This window comes from Podarcis filfolensis (assembly GCF_964270895.1).
Source record: "Podarcis filfolensis genome assembly, chromosome: Z".
In the NCBI taxonomy this organism is placed as follows: Eukaryota; Metazoa; Chordata; class Lepidosauria; order Squamata; family Lacertidae; genus Podarcis; species Podarcis filfolensis.
In genome coordinates, this window is record NC_139617.1 from 37,108,841 (window position 1) to 37,124,926 (window position 16,086).

General features: G+C 45.5%; 1 protein-coding gene across 2 annotated transcripts in view; it reads right to left on the bottom strand.

The window, feature by feature from the left end:
- The window catches only part of LAMC3 (laminin subunit gamma 3), a 64,475-nt gene that overhangs the window by 30,130 nt on the left and 18,259 nt on the right, over positions 1-16,086 (bottom strand). For both annotated transcript variants that reach the window (XM_083596854.1, XM_083596855.1), the window contains 6 exons: positions 15,117-15,215; positions 14,370-14,506; positions 10,123-10,236; positions 8,952-9,153; positions 7,539-7,651; positions 5,976-6,194 (listed from right to left, as the gene is read on the bottom strand). In XM_083596854.1, the coding sequence (XP_083452980.1) occupies positions 5,976-6,194; positions 7,539-7,651; positions 8,952-9,153; positions 10,123-10,236; positions 14,370-14,506; positions 15,117-15,215 (884 nt within the window). The remainder of the gene's footprint in view (positions 1-5,975; positions 6,195-7,538; positions 7,652-8,951; positions 9,154-10,122; positions 10,237-14,369; positions 14,507-15,116; positions 15,216-16,086) is intronic.

Sequence of the window (16,086 nt, forward strand, 5' to 3'; positions counted from 1 at the left end):
GCCCTTCCAAAAGCCACACAAAATGGATGCACTTTGTAATCACTCTTAAAATGGTATCCTCTGCGTGGCCAATATTTGGCGCCATCAAGTGGATCTTCACAAGTATTTTTGGATGAAATAGCATAGTACTATGTAAAAAAAAACAACGAGAATAGGAATAATGGTCTCGAAACAGCATTAAGTACCTCTGGAGAAACATACCTTACAACAAAAGCAGGTCTTACATGCAACATATTATATCATATATGAGATTCTGCTATCTGAATAGCCAAGGAGATTGACAGACTAAAATGAACATCACACATAATCATAGGTCAAAAAGAAAAACAGCTGCGATGAGGGCTGGGCGATGTCTGGTTTTCAACATTGTGATATGTCAGGATATACCGATATATAAGACCATGTCTGAAATAAGGATGGAACTATGTAGAGACAAATGGGGTGATGTATTTTGCAACTCCTACTACTTAGGGGTTAAAAATTTACCTATAAGCTATTGTTATGCCGGTTATTTTACAGTACAGATAATTTCAAAATTAGCACCCTTTCCTAAAATCAAAGTTGTAGAAGTAACTACCGTATTTTTCGCTCTATAACACGCACCCAACCATAACATGCACGTAGTTTTTAGAGGAGGAAAATCTGTAGGCATGCCACCCGTAGGCATTCCCTCCATAACATGCACAGACATTTCCCCTTACTTTCTAGGAGGAAAAAAGTGAGTGTTATGGTGCAAAAAATACGGTAGTAGCATAAATTATCAAATCTAAGGTGGCAGAATGTTCCCTAACAGACAGCAGGGAGATTCAGACACACCAGCACACACAGAAGGGGAGAAGGGAGGAAAGAGGCTTAAACAACAAGGCTATGTTTATTTCAATTATTTTAAACTCAGAAATAAATAATCCCAGTTTATTCTTTTTCTTGTATTAGCAGCAGCTGCCAAGCAAGCCTCAGCAACATGGGGGGCTTTCGAGAGGTGAGGCAGAAAGGGCTTCCTGCTCTTGCAAGTGTCCCAGTATAACTCTGGCGTCAGGAGGTGTGTGGGAAAATAAATATTTATTCCCCACCCACCCAAAAACACCTGAACAAAGTTGTGATCACATAAGGTTTACTCCTATTCCAGAGCCCTTGCAACACTCTCCCAAAGACAGATAAAATGAATGGACTTTGGTAATCTTCTGAAGCCAATATTTGGAGCCCCCAAATATATCTCTTCTCCAGTTATGGACCTTCCCAATTTTGTGCTGCTTCAAAATTGCCGGCACTGATCTGGCTCTAGGAAGGAAGCTCCTGGGCTCTGGCAGGGTCCTAAAGCCCTTCTTTTTTCCCCAATGCTAGGCAAGTGCTTACTCAACTTCCAGTTTTGGGGAGGCGGTGCCAGGGCTCTGTGCCACCCCCTGCAGAGAGCTCCAAGGTCCAGACTAGGGCAGGGCGAAGTCTAGTTTTCAATATTGTAATATGTTGCCAGTTAACATCACAATATACCAATATTACAAGATGTCTGAAATAAGGATGTAATTGTGTAGATGTGAACAGCATAATGTACTGGCAACCACTACTACTTATGGGTCTAAAACTTACAAAATCGCACTGGCCTTTAACATATTGTTACAACTGCTATTTTACAGCACAGGTGCTTTTTAGATTATCACCTTTTCTCTAAGATAAAAGCTGTAGAAGTAATTAGCAGCATAGATATCAAAAAATAAGATAAAAGAATGTTCCCAAACAGACACAATGGAGACACAGACACACCAGCATAGGGTTGTCGTACTTCCAGATTTTCCTGAACATACAGGAAATCGCTGAAATGTCAGGGAAAATCTGGATGTACAGCAAGCTAAGTCGGCTTTTGTGTCTAGATTTTCACTTCTTGAAATATGGCAACCCTACACAGAAGGGGAAAGGGGAGAAAGGTGCTTAAACGACAGGGCAAGGTTTATTTTTATTTTTAAAACTCAGAATTAAATAACCCCAGCTTATTTTTCTACGAGATTACTAGTGGCTGCCAAGTTAGCCCTGGCTGAGGGCTCAAAAGCATGGGGGGCTTTCGGGAGGCAAGGCAGAAAGGGCTTCCTGCTCGTGTGACAGTCCCAGCAAAGTTCAAGTATCATGAGGTCTCCTTCAACTACCTCCTAGCCTGGTGCTGGCACTTTAAACAAGAAACTCATGGTGTCTACGTAAGTTACTGAGGAAAGGTCCTTGATAGGCTGCTTTCTTTGATACATGCTCTTGTGCTTCTCTGCCCCCTGCAGAGCAAACAGAACACTGCTGTTTGAATCAGGGTAGAGACGAAATTTTTTGAAACCCTGACGTACTGCAACCCATGTCAGAAAGTTTAGATTTTGGTGAATTTCCTTTAAAAAAAAAAGCTCAACAACTTTTGTTTCTGGATTTGGCAACCCTGGGACGTGCACACATCATAGTTTGTGCCATGTCAAACCAGTTTTGGACAATGTATCACATACCCTCCAACATTTCTCCGATGAAAATAAGGACTTCCCATTCCATAATGATGATTTTACTATTTATACCCCCCCACACACACATCTTACTGGGTTGCCCCAGCCACTCTGGGCAGCTTCCAACATAATTAAAATTAAAATTAAAAAAGATTGCCTTCAGAAAACTCCATCACCTCCAACATTTCTTCAATGAAAATAGAGACATCCTATGGAAAAGTGGGATATTCTGGGATCAAATCAGAAACAGGGATGGCTTCTCAAAATCAGGAACATCCCTGGGAAATAGGGACACTTGGAGGGTCTGGTATCACCCAGCCCTAGCCCAAACAAAAAGGTTTGGAGGGCTGCATTTGGGCCCCAGGTCCTAGATTTCTCACCCCTGTTTTATCTGCACATAAACCATCAGGTATTTCTGTTGAATAAGCTCCATTGACATGAATGGGCATTACACAAGAAAACAGCTTCCTGGAACTGGAGAAAGGATGCCTGTTGCTAGTAAGCCTGCTTAAATAGTTTCAACCACCAATAAATCACACCGGCTCATCATTTCCATGCTGCTTGGTTTTCTGTTAACCATCAGCAGTTTTAGCCCATAAAAAGTGGAGACAGCATAAAGAAATAAATGCAAACTTCAAAATGGGATGCAGGTGACTTGCACAGGTCTTAAACTTCAAATAGAGCATAGCCAGAGAACCTCTGATTATGAAGGGCTGTGTCTGTAGATTCAAAATGCCCTTTCTTAGAGATCGCTCCAGGTAGACAGAGAAGCTGTTTCCAATACGAAATCAAAAGAGAATTGGAAGAAGAAAAGAGTGTAGAGCAACACACTTTTGCATGTGGTTAGGAGTGATATGTCACAACTGTAAACACAATTGCCATTATTAATTTTTGAAATTTGGTAAGCCATAAGAAAAGGTTCCAAGTGATGGCAAATACTGTAGGGGAACTGCCACAAAAACAGTAAAGTTTTTGGATCAGCAGTAGCTATCATTTATAGTAGCAGGAGCTGCAAGAAAATGTTGCAGCATGAAGTCCTCTTAGGGATGTAAGGAGGTAGCAGTTTCCATCCCATCCACCATTCACTGAAATCAGTGCTGTTTCCATTTCCCCACAGTTCAAGTTCCACTAGAGCCTATTTCATTCACTTCACTAGCCACTACAACTGAAACAAACAAGATTAGTTATGTGATTGATTTACATGATAACGCATTTGGATAATGTGTCTTATGTGATTTCTATTTTGTTTCCTTGATGCTAGTTGCTGACCGTAACAATAAATATTTTACTTGATTTTAGTGGAAGGAAATGTTAAAAGCAATGCATACAATCACATAATTATTTTTGTAGCATTTATGGAAACAGCAGTGCTCATATTTGCTTGCTTGGTTTTAATTTCTGAACTTTGATGAACAAGCACATTGTGGCAATTTCCGCTCCTGTTTTGCAGCAGGATTTCCCAACATGTCTAGGAGCTTCTATTCAGGGGTTCAGTCACCTATGTTCTCTACCAAGATAATCCATTTCATTTACACCACCACCCACCATTCACTCGTGTTCTACACCCACTGAACACGCTCAGTTCACAATTTCCTGCAAAGGTCCATCTAACCAGTATAGCAAGCAACACAAGATGGGAACAAGGCTGTGTTGGCTGGCTTGGAGTTTGCTCTGGGAAACGGAGTTGCAAACAGAGCCGGGCAAATGGGGGCAAGGAAGAAGAGGGTGGATGTGGCAGGGCTGGAAGAAATCAAATGACTGGCAAGAGCCTATCTGACGGACGCACAGCTTGATTGAAGGAAATTAGAGCTGCAAGATCAAAGCCCTGGAATTGCATCCAAGGATTGTGTGGAACCAGAAAGGAGGAGACCAGACGCAGTGGAATTCCTCAGTAAAAAAAAGGCGGGGGTGGGAGAAGACAGCAAAGCGTTGTGCTATTTCCATTTGGTAAAACAAAGGAACTTGTTAAGAATTTTCCTATTTTTTTTATATAAAAAGGAGCAATACAAGCCTTTGTGCATCTCAGTCATGTCCCATGAAGCAGCCCATATGTTGCAGTAACAGAGCACGAGCCAGATGCTGGCAGCCTCTAAGCACATGTGTGTGTGGTTTGTAAAATCACACACAACAGCCATACCTGGATTGGGTTAACTTGGTCACTGTGTGGACATGTCCAGTGATATTTTCCTTTCAGTCTGAATGTTACTGTCCATGTTAACTTTGTACAGCTGTACCTCAGGATGCGAACGGGATCCGTTCAGGAGCCCCGTTCGCATCCTGAATGGAACATAAGACGCAATGGCGTGATGGCGAGTCTACGTGTGCGCAAGTCACGTTTCACCGCTTCCGCGCATGCACGTGATGTCATTTTGAGTGCCTGCGCATGCGTGAGTGACGAAACCTGGAAGTAACGCGCTCCGTTACTTCCGGGTTGCCGCGCAGCACAACCCGAACGCGCTCAACTTGAAGCACATTCAACCCGAGGTATGACTGTACTGGAGAAATCCTGGGAGTACCGTATTTTTCGCCCTATAGGACGCACTTTTTCCCCTCCAAAAATGAAGGGGAAATGTGTGTGCGTCCTATGGGGTGAATGCAGGCTTCAGGAAGCTATCCGCAAGCCTTGGGAGCCCGCGAGAGTTCCCACCGGGCTCCCACGGCTTGCGGAGAGCTGCCTGCATCCCGAAGCCTGGGTGCGCTGAGCAGTCGCGCCCGGGCTTCTGGTAGCTCTGCGCAAGCCGCGGGAGCCCTCCCACGGCTTGCGCAGAGCTGCTTCTATCCCGAAGCCTGGGCACACTGAGTAGTCGCGCCCGGGCTTCGGGTAGCTCTCCGCAAGCCATGGGAGGGCTTCCACGGCTTGCGGACAGCAGCCTGTTCTGGGGGATGGGGTTGGGGGAACCTTGGGCTTCCCCCGCCCCAGCCCCGTGCCTGGGGGGGAAACAATTTTTTTTCTTTATTTCCCCCCCAAAATACTAGGTGCGCCCTATGGGCCGGTGCGCCCTATGGGGCGAAAAATACGGTACTTTTAAATGATATTCCTGCAGTATGGGGACTAGGGGTAGGTGAATCTGCAAATTTTTCTAATTTTTCCATTCTTAAGTTCAGCTCACCACATTTCCACATCAGTTTGCAATAAAAAGAAGTCATCGTGAAAATTCATTTACTCTTCAATTGCTTTTGGGATATTTTATCAGAAACAATTCATAAACTGAACTAAGTAATACAAATGTGAGAAATTATTGATTCTTATTTATTTATTCATTGCATTTCTATCACACCTTTTTCTCCAAAGAGCTTGAGTTGGTGCACATGGTTCTCCCCACTTCTCATTTAATCCCCACCACAACCTTGTGAGATAGTTTAAGCTGAGAGACTGTGACCAACCCAAAATCACACCTAGCGAGCTTCATGGCTGAGTGGGGATTTGAACCCTGGTCTCCCAGGTCCTTGTCTGACACTCTAACCACTATACCAAACAGGATGGCAGAGACAGAAAGAGAGAGGACTGACCTGTGTCAGGATCACAGCTGCCATGTTGGTTGCAAGAGCAGGGAACACAACTGACCAAGGGGCCACCGAATGGCACCTCCCTCTTGAAGCCAGGAGCGCAGGACTCACAGAACTGGCCAACGTATCCTTGCGGGCATATACATTCTTCAACCCACAGGGCAGGCTGAGAGAGGCCTGGGTGAGCTGACGTAAGCTGGACTTCCTTCAGGAGAATCCTACCTGAGGGGAAAGAAGGGAGACCCAGAGGGAGGAAAAGACTCAGTTGCACACCTAGTCATGGTGGCTGTGCTAGCAACACAGGCAGCTCCTTTACACCGTCAGATCCTTCGGTCCATCTAGCCCATTCTTGCTTATGCTGACTGGCAGCAGCTCTCCAGGGTCAAGGCAAGTGATCTCTCCTAGCCCTACATGGAGATGCCAGGGACTGAACCTGCAACCTTCTGCATGCAAAGCAGATATTTATCAGTGAGCTACAGCCCCTTCCCTATGTTCTACTTCCAGTGTTGAAGGTAGTCTGTCTCTGAATGCTAGTTGCTGGTAACCATGAATGGGGTGAGTTACTGTTACATTCAGGTCCTGCTTTTGGGCTTCCCATAGGGCATCTGGTTGGCTAAGTGTGAGAATAGGATGCTGGACTAAATGGACCATTTGTCTGATCCAGAAGGGCTTTTCTTAGGTTCTCAGCCTTCCAATACTCTTATTTTTCCTTCCCCTCTCCATGCATCCAAGATGCAGTAGAAGCCACCAACCTATATGTTGGATGGCTTTAAAACAGGATAATCATTATTATTATTATTATTATTATTATTATTATTATTATTATTTATACCCTGCCCTCCCAGGCCAGAGCCGGGCTCAGGGCAGCTAACACCAGTAAAATTACAATAAAAACATAATGGAGGGGGACCAATTTAAAATACAGGTTAAAATACAATTTAAAAAGCAGCCTCATTTTAATAATAGCCCATAGATCAAAACCATGAGGGGAGGGAAACATAAGGGTCAGACTGAGTCCAAACCAAAGGCCAGGCAGAACAGCTCCGCCTTGCAGGCCCTGCAGAAAGATGTCAGGCCCCGCAGGCCCTAGTTTCTTGTGACAGAGTGTTCCACCAATTCGGGGCCAGTACTGAAAAGGCCCTGGCCCTAGTTGAGACCAATCTAACCACCTTGCGGCTTGGGACCTCCAAAGTGTTGTTATTTGTGGACCTTAAGGTCCTCTGCGGGGCATACCAGGAGAGGCGTACCAGATTAGACAAACTATCCACAATGGCTATGTTCTACCTCCATTTTGGGAGGCAGTATGCCTCTGAATACCAGTTTCTGGGAATCACAAGAGGGGAGAGAAAGGTTCTGCTTTCACAGACTTCCCATAATGGATGCCTGGTTGGCAATTGTAAGGACACTGGACTAAATGGGTCTCTGGTCTGGAACAAGCCAGGCTCTTCTTATGCTCTTATTCAAATTCAAGCTCACTTAAAACCAGAGGTCTTGAGGAATTGCACATTTTACATGACTGCCTACACCAGGGACCAACTACACATAGCAGGTTTTCAAATGACTTACCTGGTCCATAACTGCTTTTGGCCTGGATCCGAAGCGCTGTCAGGTTGGAGAGCAGGCGCTGGAACTGGAAAGCTGACAGAGCTGGTTGCATTTCTTCCTCAGCCTCGTGAAGCCTTTGAGTAATACAGGATTGGAAGCACACAAAAGGGCTCATGGGGAAGCAGGACGAGAGCTTTAACAATGGCCTTATCACCCCCAGTGAAATGACACTTATCCGACTTCTGTTTGCTCCCTTGTCAGACCTGAGCACTTGACCATTTAGTGGCCAAAGTTTTAATGGATCACAAATCAAATCTCTCTGATGCCAACTAAAAATTGACTAGAGTTAACTGAAAAGCAATAAAGTGCACTGCACTGCCCTGTGTTGGTTGTATTTATTTCTTTAAATGCTCCTCAAAGCTCAAACAAAAAATGAGCTGGTTATAGGAGCACCTAACAATAACTTATTAATATTACTATTTAGTTAAGAGTGCTACATTAGGACCTGAGAGACCAGGCTTCAACACTCTCCTCAGCTGCAGGGTGACTTGTTGCCAGTCATAGCCTGGGTTCCTGTGATGATAAAAATGAGGAGGGGAAGAACATGCTAGCATTTCACTCCTCTGCTGCAAATACAGCTGTTGCTAGCAGCTCAGAACAGGTTCAGGATTTCAGGATTTCAGGTTTAGGATTTCAGCTTAGAAATGTAAGCACTTTGCAAGAGGTTTGAAAAGCGGAGGAGAGGGTGGCCTGCCAAAACTCTTGGTGGGTTGGCTGTAACAAAGGGAGAGGCACCATGACTGGTTCCTGTTTGTAGACCTAAGCCTGCTGCTCCTAAGAGAGGAGCAAAGAATCTTGTGATGTGAATGCTCTGTACACTGTAGGCTCAGGTTGTATATATCTGTAAATAAACCATATATCATAAAGACACTGCAGTCTTTGCTATGCCTAATTTACAAAGGAAATACACTTCGGGTAAGCACCTGGAACCCCTTGCACCACTAAGAGATCGGGGTGGCATGGAACAATATATGTATATAAAAATATAACATTTTTAAATCTAGAAAGCACCACCATGAGCAATGTGGTGCCTCCCAGATGTTTAGGACTACAACTCCCATGATTCCTGACCATTGGCCATGCTGGCTGGGAGTGATGAGAGCTGCAGTTCATAAAAATCTGGAGGAAACCAGCTTGGCTACCCTAGTTACATATCACAACAAATATCACACATATATATTCACATGAGCAAAATAAAACTTTTTAAATTGGGTGACCTTGATTCTCTCTTGACCCTCTCTTTACTTTTCATTTGATCACCACAATGCCATTGTTTACTGTTTGCATCATTGAGAATTTTTAAAAGGCTGTTAGATCAAAACACCTTGGCTTGTGATAGGAACAGGTGAGGAAGAATGTTAGAGAAAAAGATACCTGAACGCTATCATGTGCTCTTCACAGTGTGTGCCATTTCTGCTGTCTTCTGTATCGGCATAACTGGCTGACACTGAGATGCCATCCCCCTCCAAAACCAGCCCAATGGGGAAAGAATGGAAGTCAGGTGTGGTGCTTGCTATGCGGAAGAACACGGAGAGGGTCTGCCCGTAACTAAGGCGCTGGTCACCCAGGAACCTCTCTAAGGATTGAGAGGGAAATTCAGAGGAAAGGCAAAAGTTAGATAGTTTATTTATCACATTGCATTTATGTCCCATCTTTTCCTCCAAGCAGCTCAAGGTGGTGTACGTGGTTCTTGTCTCTTCCCATTTCATCCTCCACAATAACCCCGTGGGGTAAGTTAGGCTGAGAGATAGCAACTGGCAATTATCTCCCTGACAGCTTAATGGCCAAGAGGGGATTTGAAACCTCGACTCAGAGATCCTAGGCTGACGCTCTAACCAATACACTATACTGGGGCTGGATGAACAAATATCTCTATTTCGGTTTCTATCAGTTTTTCAGTTTTCCAATTTTAAGTTCAGTTTGCCACTTTTCCACCAGCTGTTTGTGATTTATTATTATTATTTAAAAACATTGCAAAAAATTGTCAGCATCTGTCAACGCTGTACACATTTTTGCCCAATAAATACATGATTTGCAAGCAATTTTCCATAAGGGAATGCATTTTTTGATGTTGTTTTTCAGAAAAATATGCATTCTTAGGTACACTTTCCCCCGTAACACACATGTCTTTTGGCTGCAGAACCTGCATCAGAAAATTTGGCAAGGTGTGAATTTCAAAGGATAGCCTTGATGGTATTGTTCTGTGAAGTGAAAATTAGATAGGCTTCCATTAAAGGGTGGATTGAACACTTTGGGTTCCGCACCTTTGCCTCCATCACCCATTGATGAGGAATCTGACTCCTGGTCCCTGACATAGTCAAAGTGATGACCTCAAGCTGGAAGGATACTGGCACCACAAGCTACTCTTGCAGAACAGTGAGCATCGAGTGACCAGCTTGCTATGTGCTTTTGGGACTGGCCCCAAGGGCAAATTCCTTTCAGAGGGCCATTTGGACCTAGGGTCATTATGATAAACTGCAATGGAAGGAGCTAGCAGCCTTGGGAGAAGGAATTTTCATCACTTCCTGCTTTGCAGATACTATACCTGGCGCTATAAAATCAGCCTCTTCCTCCTCTTGCTCCAGGAAGATCTCTCCTCTAGTCCAGCGGAGGGGGACCTCCTGCCCACTTGGATTTACTGCTTTCCAGCCATCGAGTCCTGGTAAAAAACAACAAAACACAAGCAAAGAGAGAGAAAGAGTGACAAAGCAAGTCTGGCTGACCTTGCAATTTAGCTCGCTTTTGCCTACAAGGTTGAACCTAGGATCTTCTACATGCAAGACAGATGAGCTACAGCCCTTCCAACAGGAACATAGGAAGCTGCCTTATACAGAGCGAGACCCTTTACTCTATCTAGGTCAGTATTGTCTGCACTGACGGGAAGCGGCTCTCCAGGATTTCATTCCCAGCCCTACCTGGAGATGCCACTGGGAGCTGAACCTGGGACCTTCTGTGTGTAAAGCAGGCACTCAATTAATATCCTTCCCTTCTTTCGCCATTCTTGCTCATGGAGGCCTGGTGAAATTTCACCCTATAACTACATAGAATCATAGAATTGTAGAGTTGGAAGGGACCACAAGGGTCATCTAGTCCAACCTCCTGCAATGCATCTTTCACCCAACGTGGGGCTCAAACCCACAACCCTGCGACCGAGAGTCTCATGAGCTATTCATGTTGAAACAGGAACTGGAGCTCTGGAAGAATGAAAAAAAAACCTAAACCAATTGTTACTTTGCACCACGATAGCCATGGGGAGAAAGCATCTGGATTCCAGACACTAAGAAATGTTATGGTATAAAGGCAAGCTATATGAACCAAGGAAAGGCATTACAACGAAATGTGTTGCTTCACCTTCCATTTTAAAAATAATTGGAACAGATTCCAATACAATGGGTATTTCATGCCATCCCTATTTGGGTGTTTTTAAAAACATATTGTTAATCAGTTAATTATTTGATTGATGTATACACCACTTAAGGGACGTGGGTGGCGCTGTGGGTAAAACCTCAGTGCCTAGGACTTGCCGATCGCATGGTTGGCGGTTCGAATCCCTGCGGCGGGGTGAGCTCCTGTCTTTCGGTCCCAGCTCCTGCCCACCTAGCAGTTTGAAAGCACGCCTAAGTGCAAGTAGATAAATAGGTACCGCTTTATAGTGGGAAGGTAAACGGCGTTTCCGTGTGCTGCGCTGGTGCTGGCTCGCCAGAGCAGCTTTGTCATGCTGGCCACGTGACCCGGAAGTGTCTCCGGACAGCGCTGGCCCCCGGCCTCTTAAGTGAGATGGGTGCACAACCCTAGAGTCGGACACGACTGGCCCGTACGGGCAGGGGTACCTTTACCTTTTTTATACACCACTTAATTGTCAATTTGTCTGTGGCAGCCCCATAGCTGTGGAACTCTCTTCCCATAGAGATGCATCTGGCAGCTTATGCAACTTGTGATAAATGATAAGACACACCTCTTTACCCCGGATTTTGAGACTTGAGATATATATCTGTAGGATCCACCTTATTTCTGTGACTGTAACTTGTTTTAACTGTTTTTAATATTGTTGTAATTGTTGTAACCTGCCCTGGGACCTTAGGATGAAGAGTGGGTAATAAATTGTAATAATAGTATTAGTATTAGTATTAGTATTAGTATTATTAGTAGTAGTAGAAGAAGAAGTACTAATATGGATTCTAAGCAGATTACAAGAATAAAGGTTGCCATATTTTGAAGAGGACACATTTGTCAACTTCTATTTTTAACTATGGATCGCTATAACGACTCTACCCATGAAAAAGAGAATGTTTCCTGGAAAAGGAGGACATTTGGCAACCCTATCAATAAAAAATCCACCAAATAGTAAAGAAATAAACATCTACAATTAAATAAAACACATACACACAAAGACTGTCAGGGCCGGCCCAGGACATTCTGCCACTTGAGGCACAACAGAAAATGCTCCTGACTCATAGCTCCCCCCACCCGAAGGCAGTGGGGAAGTAAAATGAGACCAGAAAGGAAGGCAGTGGTTTGCGATGAGCTCCCTGGAGGCTGGATCTGCTACCAGAGGCAACTGCACCACCTCACCTCATGGGTAGCCTGGCCCGGCAGACAGTAATAGCATGTTCAGATTATTACGTTAACAGCTACGCACAGAATAATTCACACAGGTTTTCCATCGGAGCAGGAGCCCCTTGACCACTGGGCCCTGTGGGTTTTGACAGGTTCTATAATGGGCGTTCCTTGGGCCGCTCACCAGAGGGTGATCTTTCACACACAAGAGGTCTATGAACTTGCTTCAGCGCCATCTTGGATGCTGGATGGCGACTGAGCGAGCTACTTGATAGGTTCACACAGAGTCCAAGCTAGGTTCACACAGAGGCCTTCAGCCAGTGCAGAATAAACCCCTGCTGTGCAAAGGGAGAACAGGAGACAGAAGGCCTCATATGCTCCATTGGGTTTACTTTGGGTCACCAGCTGTGTACTCGCCCACATGTCTCTCCACTGGCCAAACAGAAAGCTATAACTCAGCCAGATACAGCTCAGAATTAAATAAATTATGAGTGCTGGGTTTACACAGCTGCTTTTTCCTTTTCTTGAAGTTGCTGAGCCATTGATGCTGTGCCATTGGGGAGGCTTTCACATACAGTGCTACCTTGGTTTACAACCGCTTTGGATTACAACTGTTTTGGATTACAACCACGTCAAACTTGGAAGTGCATGTCCCTTTTTTTGGATTACAACCCATTTATTATTATTACAACCAATTATTACAACCCATTGGCGAAAGCACGCCTTGGGTTACAACCTGTTTTGGTTTACAACCGGACCTTGGGAATGGATTATGTTTGTAAACCAAGGTACCATTGTACAGTGAGCTATTTGCCTGGTCTCTGATGCTCTACAGTGCCACCCAAATAATGGCCAGATTTGGGTACTGCAGCTCAACAGTCCAGCCACACTTAGGCAATCTGGGGAGCCAATAGGGGCCTAGCTGGATTTATGGAACAGTTGCTTCAGGGTTGGCTCCTCATGCTGAGCAGCATGCTCAATGGGGCAGCTGCTTTAGAGATTAGTAAGTAAACTGGGATGCAGTGGCAGATATCTGAGCGATTCATAGCAAGACTGACAGGGGTATGTGATTTTCAATTGCTAAAATGCAGCAATTGCAAAATGGTTGCTTCTTCCTGCTCTAGAGCAGGGGTAGCCAATTTGTCCTACGGCTTGTGTGGGATTCCAGCTCCCATCATCCCCAACTAGCATGCCTAATAGCCAGGGATGATGGGAACTATAGTCCAACAACACCTGCAAGGCATCACTTTGGCTATCCCTTAGGTAAGGTTACCAGCTTTTTTTCAATGAATCCGGGGACACTTTTCAACTTCCTATTAGATAGATGGATTTTGTCAGGGGACTGATTTGTAAATCCGGGGACTGTCCCTGGGAAACGGGGACGCCTGGCAACCTTACCTTAGGGTTGCCCTACGTCCAGAATTTCCCAGACATAGCCAGAATACTGCAGTCGGAAGCAGTGTCTGGGCGGAAACCACTGAAATGTCTGGGAAGATCTGGATGTATGGCAACCAATGTTGGAAGTCTCGGTTTTTTTGTGGATTTCCTTAAAAACAGCTCAAAAATTTCTTCTTTTTTTGAAATTTTGAGCTCAACAACTTTGGGCAAAACTAAAAGAAGCTCAACAACTTTGGCAAATATTGCCATATTTGAAATATGGCAACCCTACATCCCTGCTCTAGAGAGTCCTATGCCTCGCAATGACTCCACCCACAGACAGGAAGGCTGCCTTTTCAAAACTGCCAATCTGTGTTACCCTCATTCACACCTGTCTCAGTAAAAACTTGTAAAAACTAGTAGTGATGTGCAAGTGCTAATGCATACACCACTTTTGGCCCGAGAACTGGGCGGGCTCAGAAGGGGCTTAAGCATGACCACTGCCATGTGTATTGACTTTGAACGCAACCCCTACACAAACTGTACAGATTTTAATCCTTTAGTTTTCTTCTACAGGTATTTATTTATTTGTTGCTATTTTGCATAAACATGTGGTGCCCTTGTGCACTTTACACTATGGACTTCTACTGCTTTAACTGTTTTTCTGTCTCTCCTGGGAGCCCTGGGATATAGTTGGGTTGAATGGAGCCTAGGGAACTTCAACAGAAATCCTACCACTTTCACTAAACTACAACTCCCAGAATGATATCAAGGAAACTGCAGCTGTTAAAAGTGCTATAAGCCCAACATAACGTTGTAGTGTGCAGATATACCCATATAGAAAAGTTCCCCAACTACCTTGGCTGAAGTCAGAGATGATATTGTGAACCTCATACCCCTGGGCCACTGTGCACGCTGTTGAATGGCCATAGCAGAAGCAGCTGGTGCAGCCAGTAGGGTTGTGGAGCTGTAGATTGAAGCTACCAGGTTGGCACCTGGACAAGAAAGAGCATATGTCAGTCAGCTTCATGGAGCAGACCAATTTTTATTGACAGTGTATCTTTATCCATGGAAGATAAGGCTACCACCCACAGCGGCTAAATTCTCCCTCCACTGTTGGAGGCAGTATGCCTTTGAACCTCAGTTGCTGGGAATCACAGGTGGGGAAGATGCTCAGGTTGTACTTGTGGGTTTCCCATTGGGATATCTGGTTAGCCACTGTGAGAACAGGATACTAGCCAGATGGGGCAGATCTGATCCAGACAGACTCTTCTTGTGTTCTTTGAGAGTCTTGGCTGCTCCCCAGATTCAGGCTCATGACACAGTGCCTGCTTGTTTGTTTGTTTGTTTGTTTGTTTTTAAAATCAGGTGCAGAGAAATTTTGGCCCACCAGATGTTACAGAACTAAAACTCCTCTCATCCCTAGCCATTGGCCATGATTGCTGGGGCTCATGGGAGCTGTAGTTCAGCAATATCTGGAGGTGCTTTTATTCTCATCAATAAAAAAGACAGATCCCTCCTCTGAGGAGGTTACAGTCTTATGTTTGCACAGGGCTAGGAACAACAGAGGGAAAGGAAGAGAGGCGGGAGATCAAGATTACTCACCTGTTGCACAGGTACCCTTCTACCTTCTCTTTGCACCTGCAGTGTCCTGTGTTAGGGTCACATGTTCCTACACTGCCAGCTGCATCACAAGCGCAAGGTCTGAAAAAGGAGGCCAATGACACATACCGGTAAGTTGTGTCACTCAAACGAAGGCTGCAGTACAGCAGCGCCAGTTCCAGCATGTGCAATGTGACCAGAGCAAGGTATCCACATGCATCATGGCTGCTGGGGTGTGAGGCCTGGCCTGGCTGCCTCTTTGCCTGCTCTCTCAGTAAGGGGACTTTCCTAGACAACGTCTGAGAAGTGTTGAAAGAAGGGAACTAGGCGAGGCAGCCAACCCTGCAACAAGAAAGTGTTGCTGCCCGCTAGGGATGGACAAATGTGTCAGTTTTGGTTTCTCCCTCCCCCCCCCCAATCTTAAATTCAGTTATCCACAATTCTGCAGCAATTATAGGTTTTATTATCTTCCTATATACCGTATTTTTCGCCCTATAGGACACACTTTTTCCCCTCCAAAAATGAAGGGGAAATCTGGGTGCGTCCTATGGGGCGAATGCAGGCTTTCGCTGAAGCTTGGAAAGCGAGAGGGGTCGGTGCGCACCGACCCCTCTCACTCTCCAGGCTTCAGGAACACATCCGCAGCCTAGGCAGCCCTGCAGGAGTTGCCGCAGGGCTGTCTAGGCTGCGGATAGCAGCCTGTTTCCCAGAGCGCCGGGCGCGCTGAAAGCAGAGCGCCCGGCGCTTCGGGAACACATCCGCAGCCTAGGCAGCCCTGCGGGAGTTCCCGCAGGGCTGTCTAGGCTGCGGATAGCAGCCTGCCGCCCGGTGCACAGGCAGACATCCGGGCAGACATCCGCAGCATGGGGAGCCCTGCGGGAGTTCCCGCAGGGCTCCCCACGCTGCGGATAGCAGCCTGCCACCCGGCGCGAGGGGCACCCTGAAGCAGAGCGCCCCTCGCGCCGAGCAGACA